At 34.8% G+C, this 20,133-nt stretch overlaps 2 protein-coding genes across 2 annotated transcripts; both read left to right on the top strand.

Annotated features, from left to right (window-relative positions):
* The first annotated feature begins 811 nt into the window (after window positions 1-811).
* On the top strand, window positions 812-2,021 carry LOC129950333 (uncharacterized). Its single transcript, XM_056062229.1, has 2 exons — window positions 812-971; window positions 1,091-2,021. The coding sequence occupies exons 1-2, from the start codon at window positions 968-970 to the stop codon at window positions 1,960-1,962; spliced, it is 876 nt and encodes a 291-aa protein (XP_055918204.1). The 5' UTR covers window positions 812-967; the 3' UTR covers window positions 1,963-2,021.
* Window positions 2,022-6,373: 4,352 nt separating this feature from the next.
* Window positions 6,374-13,607, top strand: LOC129952619 (uncharacterized). The gene is made up of 2 exons (XM_056065334.1): window positions 6,374-6,529; window positions 12,585-13,607. The coding sequence occupies exons 1-2, from the start codon at window positions 6,526-6,528 to the stop codon at window positions 13,436-13,438; spliced, it is 858 nt and encodes a 285-aa protein (XP_055921309.1). The 5' UTR covers window positions 6,374-6,525; the 3' UTR covers window positions 13,439-13,607.
* Window positions 13,608-20,133: the final 6,526 nt, after the last annotated feature.

Here is a 20,133-nt window from a genome sequence, read left to right as displayed (position 1 = left end):
AAGTAATTGAAGAGAGGTCCACAAAAAGTCATTGTTTGGTGTGCTCTTTTGTCAGAAGGTGTTATTGAAGCTTACTTCTTCCAAACCACGATGGAACGACTGTCTGACTTTTTTTATTAAAGAATACGACTTGGAAAATCTGTGGTTTCAACAAGACGGTGCCAAATGTCACACAACTCGTACGAATATGGCTTTATTACAAGATACACTTCCTGACCTCGTCGTGGTTATATCAAGATCTTGATACCAAGATCATACGATTTGACACCACTGGACTTTTGTTAAGATAATTTTCATAAACATCTTTTAAGCTAATTTTGAAAAAAAAGTCGAATTTTCGATTTTTGCCAAAAAAAAACTTGGATGTAGACTACTGTTATTTTGTTCAAGAAGAAGTCGTTCACGTCGTCGTAGATCTGAAGTTTCAACTTTTAAAATGAGTAATTTATGTAAGTTTGCATAAAAATTCCGATTTTTTAAAAAATGACAAGTGTGTTTTTTTGTTGTTGATGATTGAAAAACAGTCGATCGTCGTATGCTCCGTTGCGATGCGTCGGTATGGTACAAAGTTGAAATATCATGTCGGTATAATTCTGTTTATCTAATTTTGACTTAGGAACATTTAACTACCCACAAATAATTTACTAAGAATTTATTTTTGTTCATGAATCATTTTTTCCATTTTTTTACTCAGCTGGTAATTTACCAAAATTTAAAAAAATATGTATAACAAAATAAAAACAAATAACAATAATCAATAAGATTAATATTCACGAGCTCTTATCAGTGAGTGTTTCAGTAGATATTATACCTTCATATAAAGTTCCGCATTTAGAAAACCTCCCATAGTTATTCCCTAGATTCCGTTGAGGTAACACATCATAAGCCCAGGTATCAAGAACGATACCTTAAACAACAAAAAAGAAAAGGCTTAAAATTTTATTTAGTCAAAAATTAAACAAACAAAATGTGTAAGTAGGTTGGGTACCTTAGATAAGCTCTAATCGAACTTCATCCACTTTTGATTTGAAAAAAAAAAAGATTCTGAATTTGAAGTAATAAATTATTTCTATTTTTATTTATTTTCTAGCACACCACCGTTGGGTTGCTTCGTCAGCAGACTCGCCAATTCCACCTTTCGCCGTTCTTGGAGGACAGGACTCTGATGGGGCGCCAATTTACGTCGGCCGTTCATACCACGAAGGTGACACGCTGCCAGCCAAAGTAGTTCCCAACAAGCACTGCGCCTACGTCAGCTGGGGAGGTCGTGAGATCGTTAAGAGCGAATTCGAAGTTCTAGTTGGCGAGAATTACAGATTTGTCAACTGCCCCACTCACACAATACCCGTGGATGCTGTCCGAGCTGGCAACACTGTTGACGGTGAACCACTTTACATTGGACGTTGTAGCTTTGAGGGCAGCGAGACCGTGGGTAAGATTCATCCCACCCATCGTTGTTTGTACATTCCGTACGGAGGCGAGGAACATCGCATGGATTGCTATGAGGTCCTAATAAGTGACCCAGTGCACATTTGGGTGCCTGGTTCGTTGCACAATGTTCCACCAAATGCAGTTATTGCTGGCCACGACAGTGATAAGTCGCCAATCTTTGTTGCCCGGGCCTTCCACGATGGTGAGAACCTGCCGGCCAAGTTTGTGCCCAATATTGGAAGTGTTTACGTAAGCTATGGTGGCAAGGATTTATTTAAGGATGAATTCGAGGTGCTGGTTGGTGATGGATACACCTGGGTTGGTGGTACACATTCTGGCGATAATATTCCCATTGGAGCTGTATCAACTGGATGGACACACAATGGTGAGAAGGTTTACGTGGGACGTGGTTACCATCATGGCTCAACGACACCGGGCAAAGTTCATCCAAGGGAATACTGCATTTACATCCCTTACGGAGGAAAAGAAGTCAAACTTAAGGACTACGAAATGCTTGTTAAGAGAAATTAGATTATAAATTAGAAGTTTAAATAAATATAAGACAACAATAAAACAATTTTTTTTAATAATGCTTTGTTTATAATTTTACCGCCATTTGGATTTAGTTAATCGATCTTAAGCCAGATGATAAAGAAACACCTTTCATTCTGTCGAGAAGTTTAATCTGTCAAACTTATTTAATAATAGCAGAAATATGGGAAACTACTTTAGGAAAGTTCTGAAAAGTATAAGTAAAAAGGTTTGAAGTGAAATTCAGCGTCCATGGTAAGTTGTGAAAAAGTTAACTAATGTCAATAAATACCCAAGAATGCTGGGTCTAGAAATAAAAAGAACGCTTCAAAATATTCCTCCGTCAAGGTGACCGATTGACCCCTATTAGCTATGCATTTGATATCTTATTAATAGCTCTCATGTTTAGGTCTTTTGTTGCATATTTTGGGGCTCTAAAAAGAGTAAACACATTTAATTCTATTCGAAAAAGTTTATAAAAGATCGTTACAAAATTCCGCATTGTTATCAATCCCAATTTATTAAGCTTTAGACAATAGGGACATGATGTGGTTTTTGGAAGTAATTTTTTAAACAGACTCTTTATATGCAACACAAAGTTCGTGCGGACGAGTTTTGCATTTTATTTCAAAACTTGTTGGCCTAGAAAAAGGGTATTGTGTCTAAAAATTAGGCTACATAATGAAAATGTTCAAGTTCAAAAATTATGTGATAAACTCCAGTATAATACAGAAAATGAAGTCACTGAAAAAAGCAGCTAGCTTCAAATATGTATAGGGGTTTTCACCCTAAAGAATTCAAACAGTTTTTTTCGATTGAAGTAATGTTTTTAAGAAAGAATTCAAACAGTTTTTTTCGATTGAAGTAATATTTTTAAAAAATGTCAGACAATACAAAACCTTATTAACTTTTATTTAGCTTTACGATAATGCACACTCAATAAACTCAGTGCACACATCACAAATTGGACAGCACTTAAAAATCCGATAAAGTGCAATAATTCTATAGAACGCCAGAAACGTGTGATAGATTTTTAGAAAAACTAAACTTAGGGTTTTAAAATAAATTCACTTCTTCTTTGCAACTAACGTAACAAGCTATTATGAGATGACGAAGAGATATTGAATTTAATTAATAAAATAAAATTTTGAAGAATTTCTGATTCATTTTTAGATTTTTGTATATGTACATGAAACGGAGGGTGTTTACAATTCTTCCCGGCAAACCTCTCATTCGAAATTACTTGAAGCCCGATAAGAAAAATATACACACAATATGACGTAAAGACACATAAGGATGAATGAAAATGAATGAGGATGAATAAGGATGAATGGGGATGAATGAGGATGAATGAGGATGAATGAAGATGAATGAGGATGAATGAGGATGAATGAGGATGAATGAGGATGAATAAGGATGAATGAGGATGAATGAGGATGAATGAGGATGAATGAGGATGAATGAGGATGAATGAGGATGAATGAGGATGAATGAGGATGAATGAAGATGAATGAGAATGTCTGAGGATACTAGAGGATGCATAAGGATTGCTGTGGATGGCTTATTTTGAAGATTACTTTTAAACAAGTATAGGGTGCCTCATCTAGATGTATTCTACATATTTTCACATTGAAGAACTCCTCCGTTTTTTACAAGTGAACAATATTTTCAGGATGAACGATATTTTCAGGATAGTTCATATAGTTTTTTGAAATCGATTTAATGAATACTCCAGTTTAATACACAAAATCAGCACATTTGCTGGTTGATTTTTGGAAACTTGCTTTAAAAGTCCACGAGAATCACTGAATTGACACTTTTACGTATTTAAATATTGTACGATAAATACGGACGTTTTTGAGAATTAATCGATTGTTTTTTTCTTCTGGCAATCAAATTGTACATTTCTGATAGGTTTGATGGTCTTAATTCAAATTCGACTCTAAAATTACTCCAACAGGTCAAGTTTTTTAGATATTACTTTTGGCTTTTTGAGGCTACCTAAATTCATAAAATAATTTACTAATATATAGAATTTCTGACTGTTTTTCAAATCCATCAGCCTCTCCTCAATGTTCAGTTTAAATATTTAGAATATTTTCCAAAAATATTCATAAATAAGTTGTTAGATTTTACCTGTCTTACAAAAATCTTAAGGATACTTTTAAACATTTATTCTAAAATAGTTTTCAATAGAAAAATAGAAAAAGATGGCAAAACGGTTTGAAACTAATTTTTTTTGTTCGAAACGAATCTGGCCGCTAAACAATTTTTGTGCAATATATTGAAAAAAATAATGTTGTAAACGAGTGTTCTATAAATTTGAGCAGATAATTGAGAACTGAGTTCGGATTCCAAATAAGCACTAAAAATAGAAGACAAAGATTTATCTTTCGCAAATTCACCATACAATTTTTTGTTCAAAAATTTGTTGTGTCTTATTACTTAAAAACACATTTTTTTCTGTGTGTGTGTCTCTGACATTTTTAAAGAAGCATTTTTTTACAACTTGATTTGATATAAGAATTATAAGGTAACATTGAAAATTAGGACAGCTTAATATATCTTTAAAAATTATTGTTTTCTAGCTTTTCAAATTCTAATTTCTTCCGCATAAAGGTTGGACAATATCTGACTTCCGCTTTTTTGCTCTTTATTAAATGCTTTATAAAAAGTGGCGCTATGTCCGGGCTATATGGTGGATGCGATAAAACCTCATATCCGACCTCCCGTAGCTTCTGACGAGTCATCAACGAAGTGTGTGTTCTGGCGTTGTCCTGGTAGAACAGTACACCCTTCCTGTTGGCCAATTCTGGACGTTTGCATTCGATCGCATGCTTCAATCGGTCCAGTTGTTCGCAGTAGATGGTAGAATAAAGCGTCTGGGCATATGGGGGCAGCTCATAGTATATGATTCCCTTCCGATCCAACCAAACACACAGCAAAACCTTCCTGTCGGTCAATCCCGGCTTGGCCACTGTTTGATACGAATCATTGGCCTTCGACCACAACCGTTTTCGCTTGATATTGTCACCAAGATTTTTTTGCGTAAATCATGCGGCACCCAAACATCAAACTTTTGTTGAATCCAGCCTTCTGCAGATGGTTAAAAATGATTTGGTGACTAACTCCCATCTCCTGGGCGATTTCACAAGATGCCACATACCGGTCTAACTCGATGTTTTCCATGATTTGATCTGTTTTCATTGTCACCGTTCTTCCGCCGGCTGGCTTATCAATGATGGTGTTTTCACCGGCTCTAAATCATCAAAACCATTCCTCCGCTGTTGAAAGTGATAGAGTACTATCGCCGAAAACACATTTAATCTCGCGCAACGTTTCTCTAGTGGATTTGCCTTTAACGAAGGAAAACTTAAAATAGCGCGAATTTCGTCGTAAGTAAACTCCATGTTTAAACGTCTCTAACTGTTGAACGCAATATCCAAACTAATCATACATAGCGTCATTTTGTAAATTTTGTCAAAACCTTTTAAATTATGTTTAGTATTGCCAGATATGAGCTCTGTAGCGCTTTGTAGACAGCCGCGAAATTCAAAAGACAAAATGGCGGAAGGGAGATATTTTCCAACTTTTATAAATCTATAACCTCCTATATGTTCAATTTTCATCTAGATTTGTAAAAATTCCTGTAAACAAAAAAGCATTCGATCTTCAAATTGTTGAAAAAGACAAGTGTCTTAAACCTTCACCCTCAATGACTTGATGGCTTGGTCATTCATTTCAACTTAAAGAAATATCGCAATATTAAGTTCTTATCAAAACAATAGTTTAATTTTTTGTTTTGGAAGAACACAAAATGATAAGATATACCGATGTCAAAGTTTCTTTAAACTTTTTTTTTTGAAACGACAAACTTTAAAATCCCCTTTTGAATTTTCTTGGAAAAGTATTACCATAAAATAAAAATAAACCTATTAATTATTATCAGATCTTTCACTTATATTTTTAATCTATCGATTATTTTGAAAATAAACTAGATATCAAATAAAGTGTCACTTTAAAATCCCTTATACATATTTCGAATTGCTAAAAATGTCCAAAAGTAAGTCACTTGAAAATGAATGCATTGTATCTAAAGGTTGAAAGAAAATAATGAAAATGTATTGGAGATACGTATAAAAGGTATACAATGCACCTGATTACAAAGTTATTATAATTTTAACCAGATGTATTATTATATCGACATAACAAAACAATTACATTGCTGATTCATTGGAAAAGAAAAAAGTATGGCTAAATATTAAACAAAAATAAAAATAAAAAACCTACTTATAAAGAACCTTATCAGAGAAAGAGTGACTCTTTGTGATAAGATAAAATTTGTATTCGTAACCTGTTATAGGTTTGTACGTATGTTCATATCTTACGAAAAGATAACCAATCTTTATTAAATAAAATCAACAGAAATTATCGTAATAATTTTAGTCTGAAACAATATTCTTCAAGTTACGGATTGTGCAAGTGCACTGCCAAATTTATTTTTTTTAAATTTTAAATATATTTTGGGATTTTCAAAACCGAACAAAAAACACATAATACAAAATGGGTAAGTTTGGAAAACGTTTGAAGTGAAAATGTTTTAAAAAATTTCATAAACTTAAAATTTATTTAACTTAAAAAGGTTTTGGTGTTTCCAAATAAAAACAGTGTGATTATTTTTTCAATTTGAAAGTTTAAAACAGACAACAATTCGAGAAGAAAGCTTATGCTCAGAATAGTGCTAAACAGTAGTTTTATTCTCCTTAAAAAAACAAGACCAAAACAGTGTCATACATTTTCTTTTTGCATTTTTTAAAGTAAATAGGTATTTTACTTTCGACAATATTTTAAAATATAAAGATAATTTATGTGCCAAGTATTTTTCGAATTCGAGATTTCATTCGGACATGACGTTATTTTTGGTAGAGAAGAGGTCAGAAAAGGTGGGCCCTGCGATTCTGTCCGTCTATCGGTTTGCTCTCGCCCTTACAGCCTAACTTGTAAATTAGGGTTTTAAGCATTTCGGCGTAAGAACTTTTTTTAACTGTATCTTTCGTCAAAAATTGAAAATTCTAATGTGTTTTTTTTTATAAGAGTTGAGAATTTAATTTAATTTTTTCATAACAAGACAGAAATAAAATTAAAATGAATTCTTAACTTCTCATAGGAAGTTATTGTAATCCATCCCATTTGAAGAATTCAAAATTTTGAAATTTCTTGACGTTTGAAGATCTCTAGAATCTATATCAAAGATTATTAGAGCGATGTTCGTACGTGTGTACATCAATACGTTTGTTTCGTCGTCCATATCTCAAGAATCAGTAGAGATATCGGCTACAAGTACATTTTATTTTACAGGTAATAATATCTAAATATGCAGAAAGGACTTTCAAAAAAATTGATTGGATATTTTCTTACTATAGCAATTTAAAATAATGTGAACATTTTAGTTCACCTGAAATATCTCACGAACAAATTACGCTAGCGACTTCAATTAAGTCTTATGCTGTATAATGTGACGTGATACAAAATAAGTATAATTTTGAAAAAAAAAATTAATAAACGGTTGTTTTTTTAAATAAGAACAACAACAAAACCAAAATAGTTTTATGAAACTAAGAATAACGTTTTTGACATTGGTAACATTTAGAGAAAAATCAAAGTAACGATTTTCTACCAAAAGATCAAAACTTAAAAAATCACGAATATCTTGGCAACAATTGATTGGTATTGTCTCCAAACTAATTTTACCTTATTATTTTCAAAATAAACAGTCAGATTTTTCTTATAAAAACAAGAAATTACAAAAATTACTACGCGATAGTTGATAAAAACTAAAACGATTTGAAAATTTGAGAATGGTGTCCATGTTCTAAAATTTACTTATTGTAAATACACTTTGCAAAAGTTAATTTGGGTTTTCCACAATTCATTTTTTTTAATTGGATTTTCGAACATTCAAATGTATGTTCTGTATTTCGGTTTGTTCCACTTTTTGATCGCATTCAAATCACATTTTTTATTTCTGTGAATTGATCTTTGATAGGAATCGGAAGGTTGCAGTAAGTTTTTGTATTGAAGAAATCGATGAAGGTATATTATAAAAGGTTCTATTTCCCTTAGAACATATAAAAAAGCGTCTTTGCTTAATCTAAAATTATGATGAAAGCTTATAAGGGGAAATCAATAATTTACTTTATTTATCAGAATAATTCTACATAATTTTCACACACTTACATCCAATATATTTGATTTTTCTCGCAAAATTCGTCTTCTTATTTTTTCTCTTGAATTTTACTTCCGTTTTTCACTTTAAATTGATAATAATATTGCATCCATCTTCAGAAATAAAATAAAAATGGATGATCCTTCAGTTCTGACAGTTCGAAGCAATTTCAAAGTTTTCGAAATCGTTCGAATTGAAGAACATGCAGTTTCATTTCAATTGAAATTGAAAAGTGATTTCAATTCACTTTCAATCGAAATTCGGAAAATGGGGCATGTTTAAAATTATTTAAATCTATGCAAAATGTTGTTATTAACGTAAGATAATGTTCTTAAAAAATCTTCAAGAAATCCTGCCAAAATTGATAAAAATTTATTTATTTATATAATCTGATGGATAATTTCAAGGTATTTATTTTTTAATTAGCATTTCCGGCAGTAGTCCAATTTGTTACTACTTTCTCCAATACGCTTTGCGAGTTTCTTCAAGAGTTTCTGGTTTGTCGTCATAAACCAACGACTTGAAATAAAGGGTGTCCCAAAATTAACGCAAGATTTGAATTAATAGAAAACGCAGTTTTTAGTCTTTTGATAGTTATATTTTTATTGACTCGTAAAGTTCATAGGATAGGGTTATGTATGGAATAACACATCGGACAATTGGCCTCCACGGCTTTGCATGCACATGCGCACTCTTTTGTTGAAATTTTCCATGACCATTCTGCATAAATGTGGCTGAATTTCGTTGATGAAGCGTTGAATCTCCTCCTTTAATGCACGGGTGGTTGTGGGCTTGTTGACATAGACTTGTGATTTCAAATAACCCCATAAAAAGAAGTCTAATGGTGTTAAATCACACGATCTAGGAGGCCAATTTTGATCACCGAAACGAGAGAGTACACGACCTGGAAATGTCTCATGCAGTAATTGAATTGTTTCACGGACTGTATGACATGTGGCACCGTCTTGTTGAAACCACATATTGGACACATCAATATCATCCAATTTTGGCAGAAAGAACTGTGTAATCATGTCGCGATATCGAGCACCAGTAACAGTCACTGCTTGACCAGCATCATTTTCAAAAAAATATGGCTCAATTATGCCTCCAGCCCAAAATCCACACCATACAGTCACGCGTTGTGGATGCATCTGTTTTTCGACAATCACATGTGGGTTCTCCGAACCCCAAATGTGGCAATTTCGGCGATTGACAAAGCCATCAAGATGAAAATGTGCTTCATCGCTTAGGATGATTTTGCTCGAAAAATCAGGGTCCATTTGTTGATGTTCAATAATCCATTCAACGAACTCTCTTCTCTGTCCATGGTCATTAGGCATCAATTTTGTGTTAATTGAATTTTGCAAGCATGAAGACACAGATCTTTGGTGAGTATACGCTGTAGAGAGGTTCTTGAAATTTGCAATTCTTGTCCACCACGTCGAATTGAGGTTCCTGGATTGTCAGCAACACTCTCCATAGTTCCACTCAAAACGACCAATCTTCGCTTTAATTCCAGCTCTTACACGTTGTTGTCATTGATCATTAATGACAAGCAATGTTACTAATTGATATTTTTGACACTGCTTCCGTTAACTCAAGTCTTTCAGACACGCGCTCCAACTCTGACGAAAAAAAAAATAATCGTAGAAATTAAAATATTGATTTCCAGTGAGCCAAACTTAAGCTTCTTTAAAACCTACTATATTGACCCTAAGGCACTTATGTGTTGTCTTGGCTCTGTTTGTATCACCAGAATCTTGTAGAAGAAATAATCTATCGGGGTTTTCAACAAGAGCGCTACAAGTTTTTTTTTAATAAAACAAAAACGGGTTTGGAAGCCAATGAAATTCTTTTCACGTTTGATATTCGTACGAAGTTCATTAATCGTCGCTGCGCTGGCTTGTTGGCATAGACCATATCGATTCCCATTTACAGTAACGTTGCGATCTTGATCATCACGCAAGAAGTACGGCCCAATGACGCCACCTACCGATAAACCACACCAAACCGTAATTTTTCGGGATTAAATGATGGCTCATGGAGTACGTTCCACACGTACTTGTTGCCTGACCAAAACCGATTTTTTTTATGTTGAGGCCAGAAATGAGCCTCATCTCTGAAGATGATTTTTCGATGAAAACTCGAACCATTTTCAAGTTGTTGCTTAGCCCAATTCACGAACATAAGACACTTCTATCGGTCAAGCGGCTTCAGATCCTACGTCAATTTAATCTTATAAAGCCAAGATGTTTTTGCAATATTAGCCACAACCCTCGCCGTCACAGAGATGCCCAACGCTTAAGAACGACTTCTGCAACTCAAGCCTCCGCGGCAGAAATATTCTCGACAATACGGTCACTTCTTTGTCTCACTGGAATGGGAATGTTTTGTACCGTGTCTGTACATAGATTCAAGTTGTGTTGAGGACGATTATGACGACCGTAAATTGGACGTAGCGCTCTTAACGTTGAGGCCACTATATCTTTTCATCATGAAATGACAAACCTTACTAAAGAGAAATGTCAAAAAAAGCGGCAAGAAATATGGCGTCGGTCGCTGTCCCTGGAGCTCTACTTTTGTAGCGTCCCTGTTGAAAAACCTTATACATATGTCCAATAAAAAGTAAGTTACCAAACCCTTTACCACTTCTAGATGGTAAAACTTGCCAGCCGTTTTCACATTTGTTTCCAAAACTTGTGTTATTTTACACTTTGGAGTAAAAATTTAAATCAAACCATTTCTGAAGAATGGTGATGGTTAAGTTTGAAGTTAGAACGATAGTTTGAGTTAAACTGATGGTTTTCTTTGTTCAAAAATTCTTCAACTGTAGAAATCTTTTCATTCGAAAAAAAAGAATTACTTCATGCTCATTTTTGCATGCCATAGAAAAGTCACTCTGACTCTTTCCACGTTAACTTTTAAGAGTCGAGGTGTTGAAAAATGATGTGTTGAGCGTTGATAGCCCTTTATGTGTAAATGCTCTCTAATCAGCATTGAAATAGATCTTCCGAATAGTGTTTAGTGGTATTCGTTCTTGAACTGCTTTCATGAACGTACAAATGTTGGCAACGCGAGGACAACTTCTTTTAGGGTTAGTCATTATCCCTTAAAGACATGGGAAACTGGAGGAGAACCCGATTCCCGGACAATAATGCAGTTCCAATTGGTTTTTAAAACGAGAGAATTGCTGCAGTTTTGATTATTAACGAAGCCATTTAACAAGAAATGAGCTTTATCCCTAAACATCGTAAAATGGTCGAAGTCCACTGACTACAATTTCGAAGCGTTATTCTTGTTATTCCACATTAATTCCGACTCAATTTAAATTCTGAACTGTCAAACCATAGACAACGATCATCGAAGCTTTTTCATTCAGCTAAAAGAATACCCTTTAAATAGCTAAAATTTTGACATAATCTACAAAAGGGTTTTGAATCTGTCAAAAGACCTAATTTGTTTATTTTATCTAAGGTTATTAAGTTATAATAATGTCTTTAGAAATAGAATGGCGTAGAAAGCGTATCAGCGCCTCAATTAGGTTTTACTTAGAATTTTTGAAACCAAATCATGTTCTAAAAATAGTTAAAAAACGTAAGAGCGAAGTTATCTCAACGTACTCATTAAAAGTCTTAAAATAATTTTAAAAAAGATAATTTTGAAAAAAGATAAAATATTATTGCGTTAAGGTTTTATTATCTTATCAAAAGGTAAAGTTTGTTTGTTTTTCAGCTATGATAAAAACAGAAAGTCGTCAATGTTCTAGAAAATCCCATCATGACCTTAAGACTTATTTTGTCTATGAGGTATTATTTTTTTAACTCAAAACAAACATTGTTGAGTGTCAAACAGGTGATAGCTCTCTATGCCTTATGAAAACCATATTCTTTAACCTCAATTCATATGAATTAAAAAGTTTAACTGCAATCAAAAGGATGTAATTAAAATTTATTGTTAATAAGAAAACCAATACTTAGTTATTTATTGATAAGTCGATATGTACCTACGCATTGAAAAGGTAATTTAATTTTGTTTTATATTGAAAACTGATAATAAATTGATAAATAAAAATATTCATTATCTTTTAGAACGATAAGTTTTGCTTTTCATAAAGTTGTTTTCATTCAAAACTGATAGCTTTGTTTCCTGAGAATTCCGATAAAAATATTTATGAAAGGATAGGAGAGACAGGCGCGTGGTGTAAAGGGCTTAATTTATTGATTAAAAAAAAAACACTTTTATTGTTTTCTTTGTTGTTATTGAACTGGAGCTTATGATTCACCTGACATATAAAACCCTAAAGGCCGTTTTTGAGTTCATGTTTTCATTGTTCTTCTTTCTTTTTTTGAAATGATTCATTTTTAACAATTGTGTTTTTGCTTCTTTGTCATTTTAGGTCACACTTGGGTGCCAACAAATGTTTACTCGGGCGTTCCTCCGATGGCCGTTCAAGCCGGACACGACAGTGATGGTGACGCGATATTTGTAGGTCGTGCCTATCACAATGGTGATCTTTTGCCAGCCAAGTTTGTGCCAAACAAAACTCAAGCCTATGTCGCTTGGGGTGGGGAAGAAATCAATAAGCACGATATTGAGGTCCTTACCGGAACCCACTACGTTTGGCTGCCATCATCATCGGGATCAGTGCCTCCACACTCTGTGACCGTTGGACCTACGACCGATGGGGAGCCACTATACATTGGACGTGGACACTGGGAGGGCAGTCTCACCCCCGGTAAGGTACATCCTTCGCACGGCTGCCTCTACATCCCGTACGGAGGACGAGAGCACAGACTGGATTGCTATGAGGTTTTGGTGCAACCAGAAACATGGGTATCAGCTTCGGGAAGTTATGTCGTCCCAGGAACAGTTCATGCCGGTCAAGATGCTGACGGTGATGCCATCTATGTGGGACGTGCCTACCACGAGGGTGATTTGTTGCCCGCCAAAGTGGTGCCCGGCAAAGGATGCGCTTATGTTGCGTGGGGCGGTCAGGAACATGTCAAGTATGACTTTGAGCTGTTGACTGGCTATGGCTATGGATGGATGCACGGGTCGGGAGGAAGTGTTGCACCAGGAGCTGTCATTTGTGGACGTACCTCAGAGGGTGAGCCCTTGTACATTGGACGTGGTCATCATTGTGGAAGTCTGACACCTGGCAAAATCCAACCATCTCACCATTGTTTGTATATTCCCTTCGGTGGACAGGAAGTTAGACTTCATGACTATGAAGTCTTGGTCAGGTCTTAGAGTATATATATGTCCAGGTCCGGATGAAGTCATGAGGAGATATTAAAGAATAAATATGATAATAAATTGTTTTGTAAAATTTAAATATAATTTTTGTGTAAATATTTAAGAAATATTTTGATGTTTGTTTTTAATTAAAAGTATTATAGTTTTCATTAAATTAAAATAATTTTCAAAATTTCTTTTATTATAATTAAAGTAAATTAACTTAAGAGCAAAGTGACTAAGTGCCAAGCAAGCAAACATTTGCTCAAAAGATAACACTCGAAAAAATTGACTCGTGAACGAATATGAGGGCAAATAAACAAACAAATAGAAACTTTAAAGTTGATTTATGAGTTGAGTTTAAAAACAGGTCACTTAGTTATTTATAGATACAAGAAATAAAAAAACTATGTTTATAGATAAGGTCTTTTTAAAAAAGATGGTCGCAAAGACGTTGCCTTTCAGGGAAACAGTAAAGTAGAAACTCACATGTTCTGTTGCTTACTTCAGGGAGTTAATAAAAAAAGTACGTAAAGGAGACACAATACACATCCCTCAAAATATTACATTACATTACATACTACTCAGCACAGCACCTTGAAGGCTGAATCAGAAACACGTTTCAGCTTCGGCTTCGTCTGCGTTACGCTTTGAGGTTGCTTTGAATGACATTTCTATTATTTCATCCCTCCAAATAGCAAATATTTTGTTTGTTGGCATTTTTTTACAGCTGTTGAGCTGTCAGACAAAGCAAATGTTCATCAAATTTGACCTAGAGCTTCCGTTTGGAGTCACATTACGTTACATTACGTTCTTTTCCTTACGATTGTCAAACGAAACGTGAGGTCGAAGCTACATAGTGATAGCATTCATTAAATTCCTATGGCTGAACTCGTAAACGTCAGGTGAAGCCGAAGCTAAAGCGTGTTTGTGATAACAACACAATACATTAATACAAGACAGAACGACAGAAGAGAAAGAACAAAAGACAGAAAGAAAAGAAAGAGCACATGACGGTAGGTTTCGAGACGTTCCCCCATCTGTCTACTTACCACGCTCACTGATGCTTGATTTTGGTGATCGATGGGAACCTAAGCTTTATCAGACAAAATGGGCTGTTTCCCATTTCTCAAAATAACAGAGTATTGTATTACTTAGGCTCCATCTTGCGCACTCCACGTTCGGTGAGGCCACTTTCCTCTTGTGCGCGCCACCTGATCCCTGACCTTCCTCTACTGCACTGACTATTAGCGTGGATTCTTAAACTTACCGGGACGGAGCATTAGGCATTCATACTGCTCGTCGTTCCATTTTCTCTTCAACTTCTATGCATACGGGACCGTAGATCACGCAAAGAACTTTTCTCTTGAAACGACCCAAGGTCTTTTCATCCGCTTTTTTCAAAGTCCATGCTTCTGTACCGAATAGCAGGACGGGCATTATGGGAGTCTTATATAGCGACACTTTGGTTGCTCGAGAGAGGGCTTTACTACTGAATTACTTTCTTAGCTCAAAGAAACAACGTTCGACGTTACCGCTAGTGTTGTCTTCTGCATTCAGGTAGACAAAGTCCTTAGCTACTTCAAAGTTACACCTGTTATTTCTTTCTTTCTAAGGCTTTTTTGACATCCAACCTCTATGGAGCAGCATGAATTCTCCATGGAAATCCTACACCATTGGACGAGTTTGGCAGAAATGCCAAAACTAGACATGGCTTAATACAGTTCGTCACTGTAAATCCTATTATATGCGGACTTGAAATCGATGAAAAGATGGTGGGTGGTGATTTGACATTTGTTCATGGATTTTTTCCAGGATTTGTCGTAATGAGAATATTTGGTCGACTTTTTAATTTCCAGGTCTAAGGTCGCACTGAAAAAGACCTATCAGATTGTTGACTATGGGCTTTAGACGTTCACATATTACGTTAGAGAAGATTTTGTAACAGATGTTATGAAGTGACCGCTTTCTCTATATTTGGTACAGTTTAGAGGATCTTCTTTTTTCAGTGCAGCGACAAAAATATTGGGGTTCCATTCATCGGGCAAGTTCTCTTCCGAAAATATTTTACAGATAAGTCGGTGTGTAGATGTGCTTGCACAATATGTAAGTGTAAAGAATATTCCAACCCGAATGTTTAAAGTGATCAATACGAAAAAATGCTTCCAAAAAACGGCGCTGATAAGGCTCAACTGATCCAAAAACTGAACTCTTTGCGATCCAATGACAGGGAAGAACTAAAAAAAAATCTCATTCGGAAAAAAGTGGTGCTGGAGCCAACAAAGTTATTGAACCAATTTTGTGGTATTTTGAAGACATTAGAGCAATCATGCTCTTCAAAGAGCAGCATGAACAACAAAACAAATGATACAATGCCGAGCAGTCTTCCTGGGCCCACATTGTGCATGCGACGCATTGGACCTATTCCTCTCCTCCCTTATCATCCGAAAACAAACTACAACAAAATGCATTTGGCATCTTCCTGGTTTCTTCTATCAGGACTCGCATCTGATGATTCGTCTGGAACGAAATCTTCCTCACTTTCTGATGAAGACAATACTGCTTTACGATTTATCTTCTTTTCTCTTAGCTTTAAATTCTTTAGAACCTTTTCAAATCGTATATATTTAAGATATTTCTACATACCTTCTTACCTAAACAAAGCTTAGTTTTTATTTCTCTTTCTGCCTTTGGACTCTTTAATTTTGGTTCACCTTTTTTTTCCCTCGTTTTCTTCCACGAATTGATATTTTCTTAGTCCGGCTGGGAATTGGAGTAATTTCATGGGGTTTTATGAAAGAAGAAGGTTCCGATAAGTGAAGATATGTTTCTACTGGTTTAGAATTGGATTCCGTAGAAGTGGAAGGTTCATCTGGATCTGGTTCCGTCTGCACAATCTCGTAAGGACTAGTATGCACATTCAACTAATCAGGATTTTCTAAGTTGGTTCCATCAACCTCTTCTGCGAGCAAAAAATCGTGGTCCTTGAAGATATGCTTATCAAATGGACATATGCCAGTCGAAGCAAATCCATTCACCGCGATGTGTCCTGCTTGAGTTTTTAAGTAGGCCCGCCCGAATAGCTCAATTATATCGAAATGCGTCAAAGCCCCTGCGTTTTTGATTACCCAGCGTCTAATTTCTTCTGTTAAATAGGGGCCCCATAAATGTCTCGTCTAACGGTTGAATTTTGTGACTTGAGTGCGGAGGGATGGAAAGAATGTGGACGTGATTATTCCTAGCCAAGTCCACAAGTTCAATATTCCTTGTGTGACTTGCATGTCCATTATTAGAAGCACACTTGAAGATGCCGATGGCTTCACTTTATCCAAGAAATGCTTGAACCATTTTATGAATAAGTTCGTTTGAACCCATCCGGATGGATGATTAGCGTAAATGGAGCCTGGCGGTGCACCTATCCTTAGAATTGGATTGTCACTTTTCCTAGGGAAAATAAACATTTTTGGTACAACCGCTCCTCCACAAACTCTTGCACAAAATTGCGGTTATCAACAAGCTTTTTTCACCTGATATTAGTGTTCCTATCTGTCTTCGACCTTTGAGTGCCAAAATGCCTGTTTCATCCACGTTAAATATTTTGTCAGAAAAGAAACGGTACGTCACCATTAGTTTTTCTAGATGGTTGAAAAAAATGTCAAAGTTTTCTTTTGAAAATCCACTAGCTCGAGCAAAAAACGTCCCAGTCGGCTGTCGGAACAACAACAACGGATGACGCTTAAGGAATAAATGCAACCAGGTCCTGGTTGCCTGCAACTTCGTTTACTAATGAAAACGAGTTTGGTATATTGTTTTAGAAAGTCCAAAGAGTTTTCCTTCCATGTGTATAGAGGATAATTAACCAAAGACTCTTCGAGTTCTAGCGGAAAGATGGGTTTTCTTCCTAGTTTTGTACTCACCACTTTATCTTAAGGTTTATTATCCTCTGCTTCCAAACGCCGTAAAGTTGTTTTAGGCACTTTGAATTCCTTTGACGCTTTTAAGAAGCCCATTCTTTGTCTTTATATGCAGAGATTGCTTTAATCATATCTTCTTTCAGCCAAGTTCGTCGTTGTTTTGTGGGTTTATTAGAACTTGAAGCCATGATTCTTTAAAACAAAAATAAAAAAACATTTGGGCTTAGTTAAATTCAATTATCAAATATGGCATGGCCCACTGGTCGATATTTGATACACCTGAATAATATTTTTATATTTTGTTGCCTTAACCTAATGCTTGATGTTGGCAAAATTTTATTTGCGTCTGTTTGCTTTTTTGTGATTTATTCGCTTTTTTTGTACAGCCTTTCAGGTACTCGAATACAGAGCTTGTTTCGAGAAATGGCGGTTAGTTAACTCCAAAGTCAAGAGTAGGTACACCCGTTTTCGATTTTGTTTTGGATTTTTATAAACTCCATGATGCTCCAGATGCAATTAAAATAAGTATAAAAAGATCGGTAAATTTATTAACTTTAAAAATGTTCAGTTATTGGAGGTGAACAGGAAGAAATGTGGAAAAATTTAATACAAAATATTGTGTTTATTTAAATAAGCCTTTTAAGATGAATGAAGATGTTTTAAAATTTTTAGAAAATAGACCAGCAGAAATTCAAAATCCCAAACGAGGTAGACCACGCAAAGATTTTGAAGGCCTTAATCTCTTGTCGAAAAAACGAAGAGTGGCGGATTTACTTCATGGCAGAGATCACAAAGAAATCAAATTTGATGCAACTGTATCAAGTAAAAAGGATGATATGAAAAGTCTTTCTAAGACGCTTTAGCTTTGTTCATCGATCTTGATCTTTCATATCGATCATATGAAAGGCTAAGAAAGGTTGTAAATAACATTCACCCTGATACATTCCCGAGTTACTATTCCATGATGAAAACCAAAAAGGATTTACTACCTCAGAATATCACTACTGATGAAACAAATGCAGAAGTAAATCTACAAGAGCTTTTACATAAAACTGCTTCATCTTTAATTCAATCAAGCGAAGAAATACATTTCAATTCTTCTGCTCCCCTTAAACTTATTTGTAAGTGGGGTTTCAATGGTTCTTTGGGTCATAGCAACTATAAACAAAGATTTTCGGATTCAAATTTAACAGATGAGTTTTTTTTCATCACCGCCTTTGTCCCTCTTAAATTAGTTGAATCAAACACAGATTTAGTAAAGTGGAATAATACTGCACCGTCTTCTACCTTTTTCTGTCGACCTATTCGTTTGCATTTTATCAAAGATTTCAAAGATATTGTTAATAATGAGATGACCATAATGAACCATGAAATTGATAACTTACTACCAATAATATTATACCAATAAAAGAAGGCGGATTTTTTATTGACATTAGTTTTGACATGATTTTTACAATGATCGATGGCAGTATATGCAACATTGTTACTAATACTCGTTCCACACAAACCTGCTACTTATGTGGTGCAACACCAAAACTTATGAACCAACAAAATGTTGGTGATCTTCAACCAAATGTACAAACTTATAAATATGGGTTATCGACCCTACACAATTGGATAAGAAGTTTTGAGTGTATCCTTAATATTGGGTATAGATTTTCCTTAAAGTGTTGGCAGGTACGTGGAATGTGGATCTGGGAATAGGGAAATTTTTGATCAAAATAAAAAAAGGATTCAACGGGAATTCAAAGAAAAAATGGGTCTTCTGATTGACCAACCAAAGCCTGGATACGCTTCTACGAACGATGGTAACACCGCACGAACATTTTTTCGACAGGCAAATCTTAGCCTGTAAATAGAGTTTTGTCTAGTGACATAAAAATTAATACAGAAAACTTTAAAAAAATTACTGAATGAAACAAAGCTTTTATATTTAAATTCTTATTCGTGGTACTACATGCCAATGTCAATACATAAAGTTCTAATGCTTGGTGCAGATGTTATTAACATCTTCTCAATACCTATCGGACAATTATCCGAATATGCCTTAGAAGGAAGACATAAGGAGTCAAGAAAGTTAAGGGAAAATCATACCAGAAAGTCTTCCCGGAAAAATACAAATATAGATTTGATGAATATGATGCTTATAACATCAGATCCTTTAATTTCAAGTATTCGAAATAAATTAAGAAACTTTCAACCAAAAACTATAGAAGTGATATACTGGAATATTTAGAAAATTTATAAAAACCAATTCAAAATCTTTATAAGTGTTAATATTTTTTTTTCATTTTTAATAATTGCTTTTTTAGTGTAACTATTGTTTTAAAATCGGCAAAAATATATATGAATATGTTTTTAAACTTAAAAAATGTTTCTTTGATTATAAAACATTACTAAAAATGTAAATAAAAGATAAAACTAAAAAAAAAACAATATCGCAAGTATTTTTGATCAACTTTTGTATGGGCTCGCAACACTGTGGACCGCTTTAGGTAAAGCAAGTTACTAGGTATAACTTCGTCTAAGTAGAGAAGACAATATATTTGGTTTTCGTTGTCTGTATAGAATGAACAATGGAATTCGGTTCATCGGTCACCGATATATGTATGTACATACTGCAAAAGTGGTCTTTCCATATTTTCACCATTGACTGAGGTTCTACTATAGATAATGTTTCCACTTCCGTCAGTTGGAAAAATGCCATAATTCGATATAAAGTCCAGAATAACTTCTTTCCAATAATTGACATGACCAAATCTGCGAAATGTTTATTGATTGAATTACGTATGTTAA

The sequence above is a fragment of the Eupeodes corollae genome, chromosome 3, assembly GCF_945859685.1.
Source record: "Eupeodes corollae chromosome 3, idEupCoro1.1, whole genome shotgun sequence".
Lineage (NCBI taxonomy): Eukaryota > Metazoa > Arthropoda > Insecta > Diptera > Syrphidae > Eupeodes > Eupeodes corollae.
This window is presented reverse-complemented; position numbering and strand designations above follow the sequence as displayed.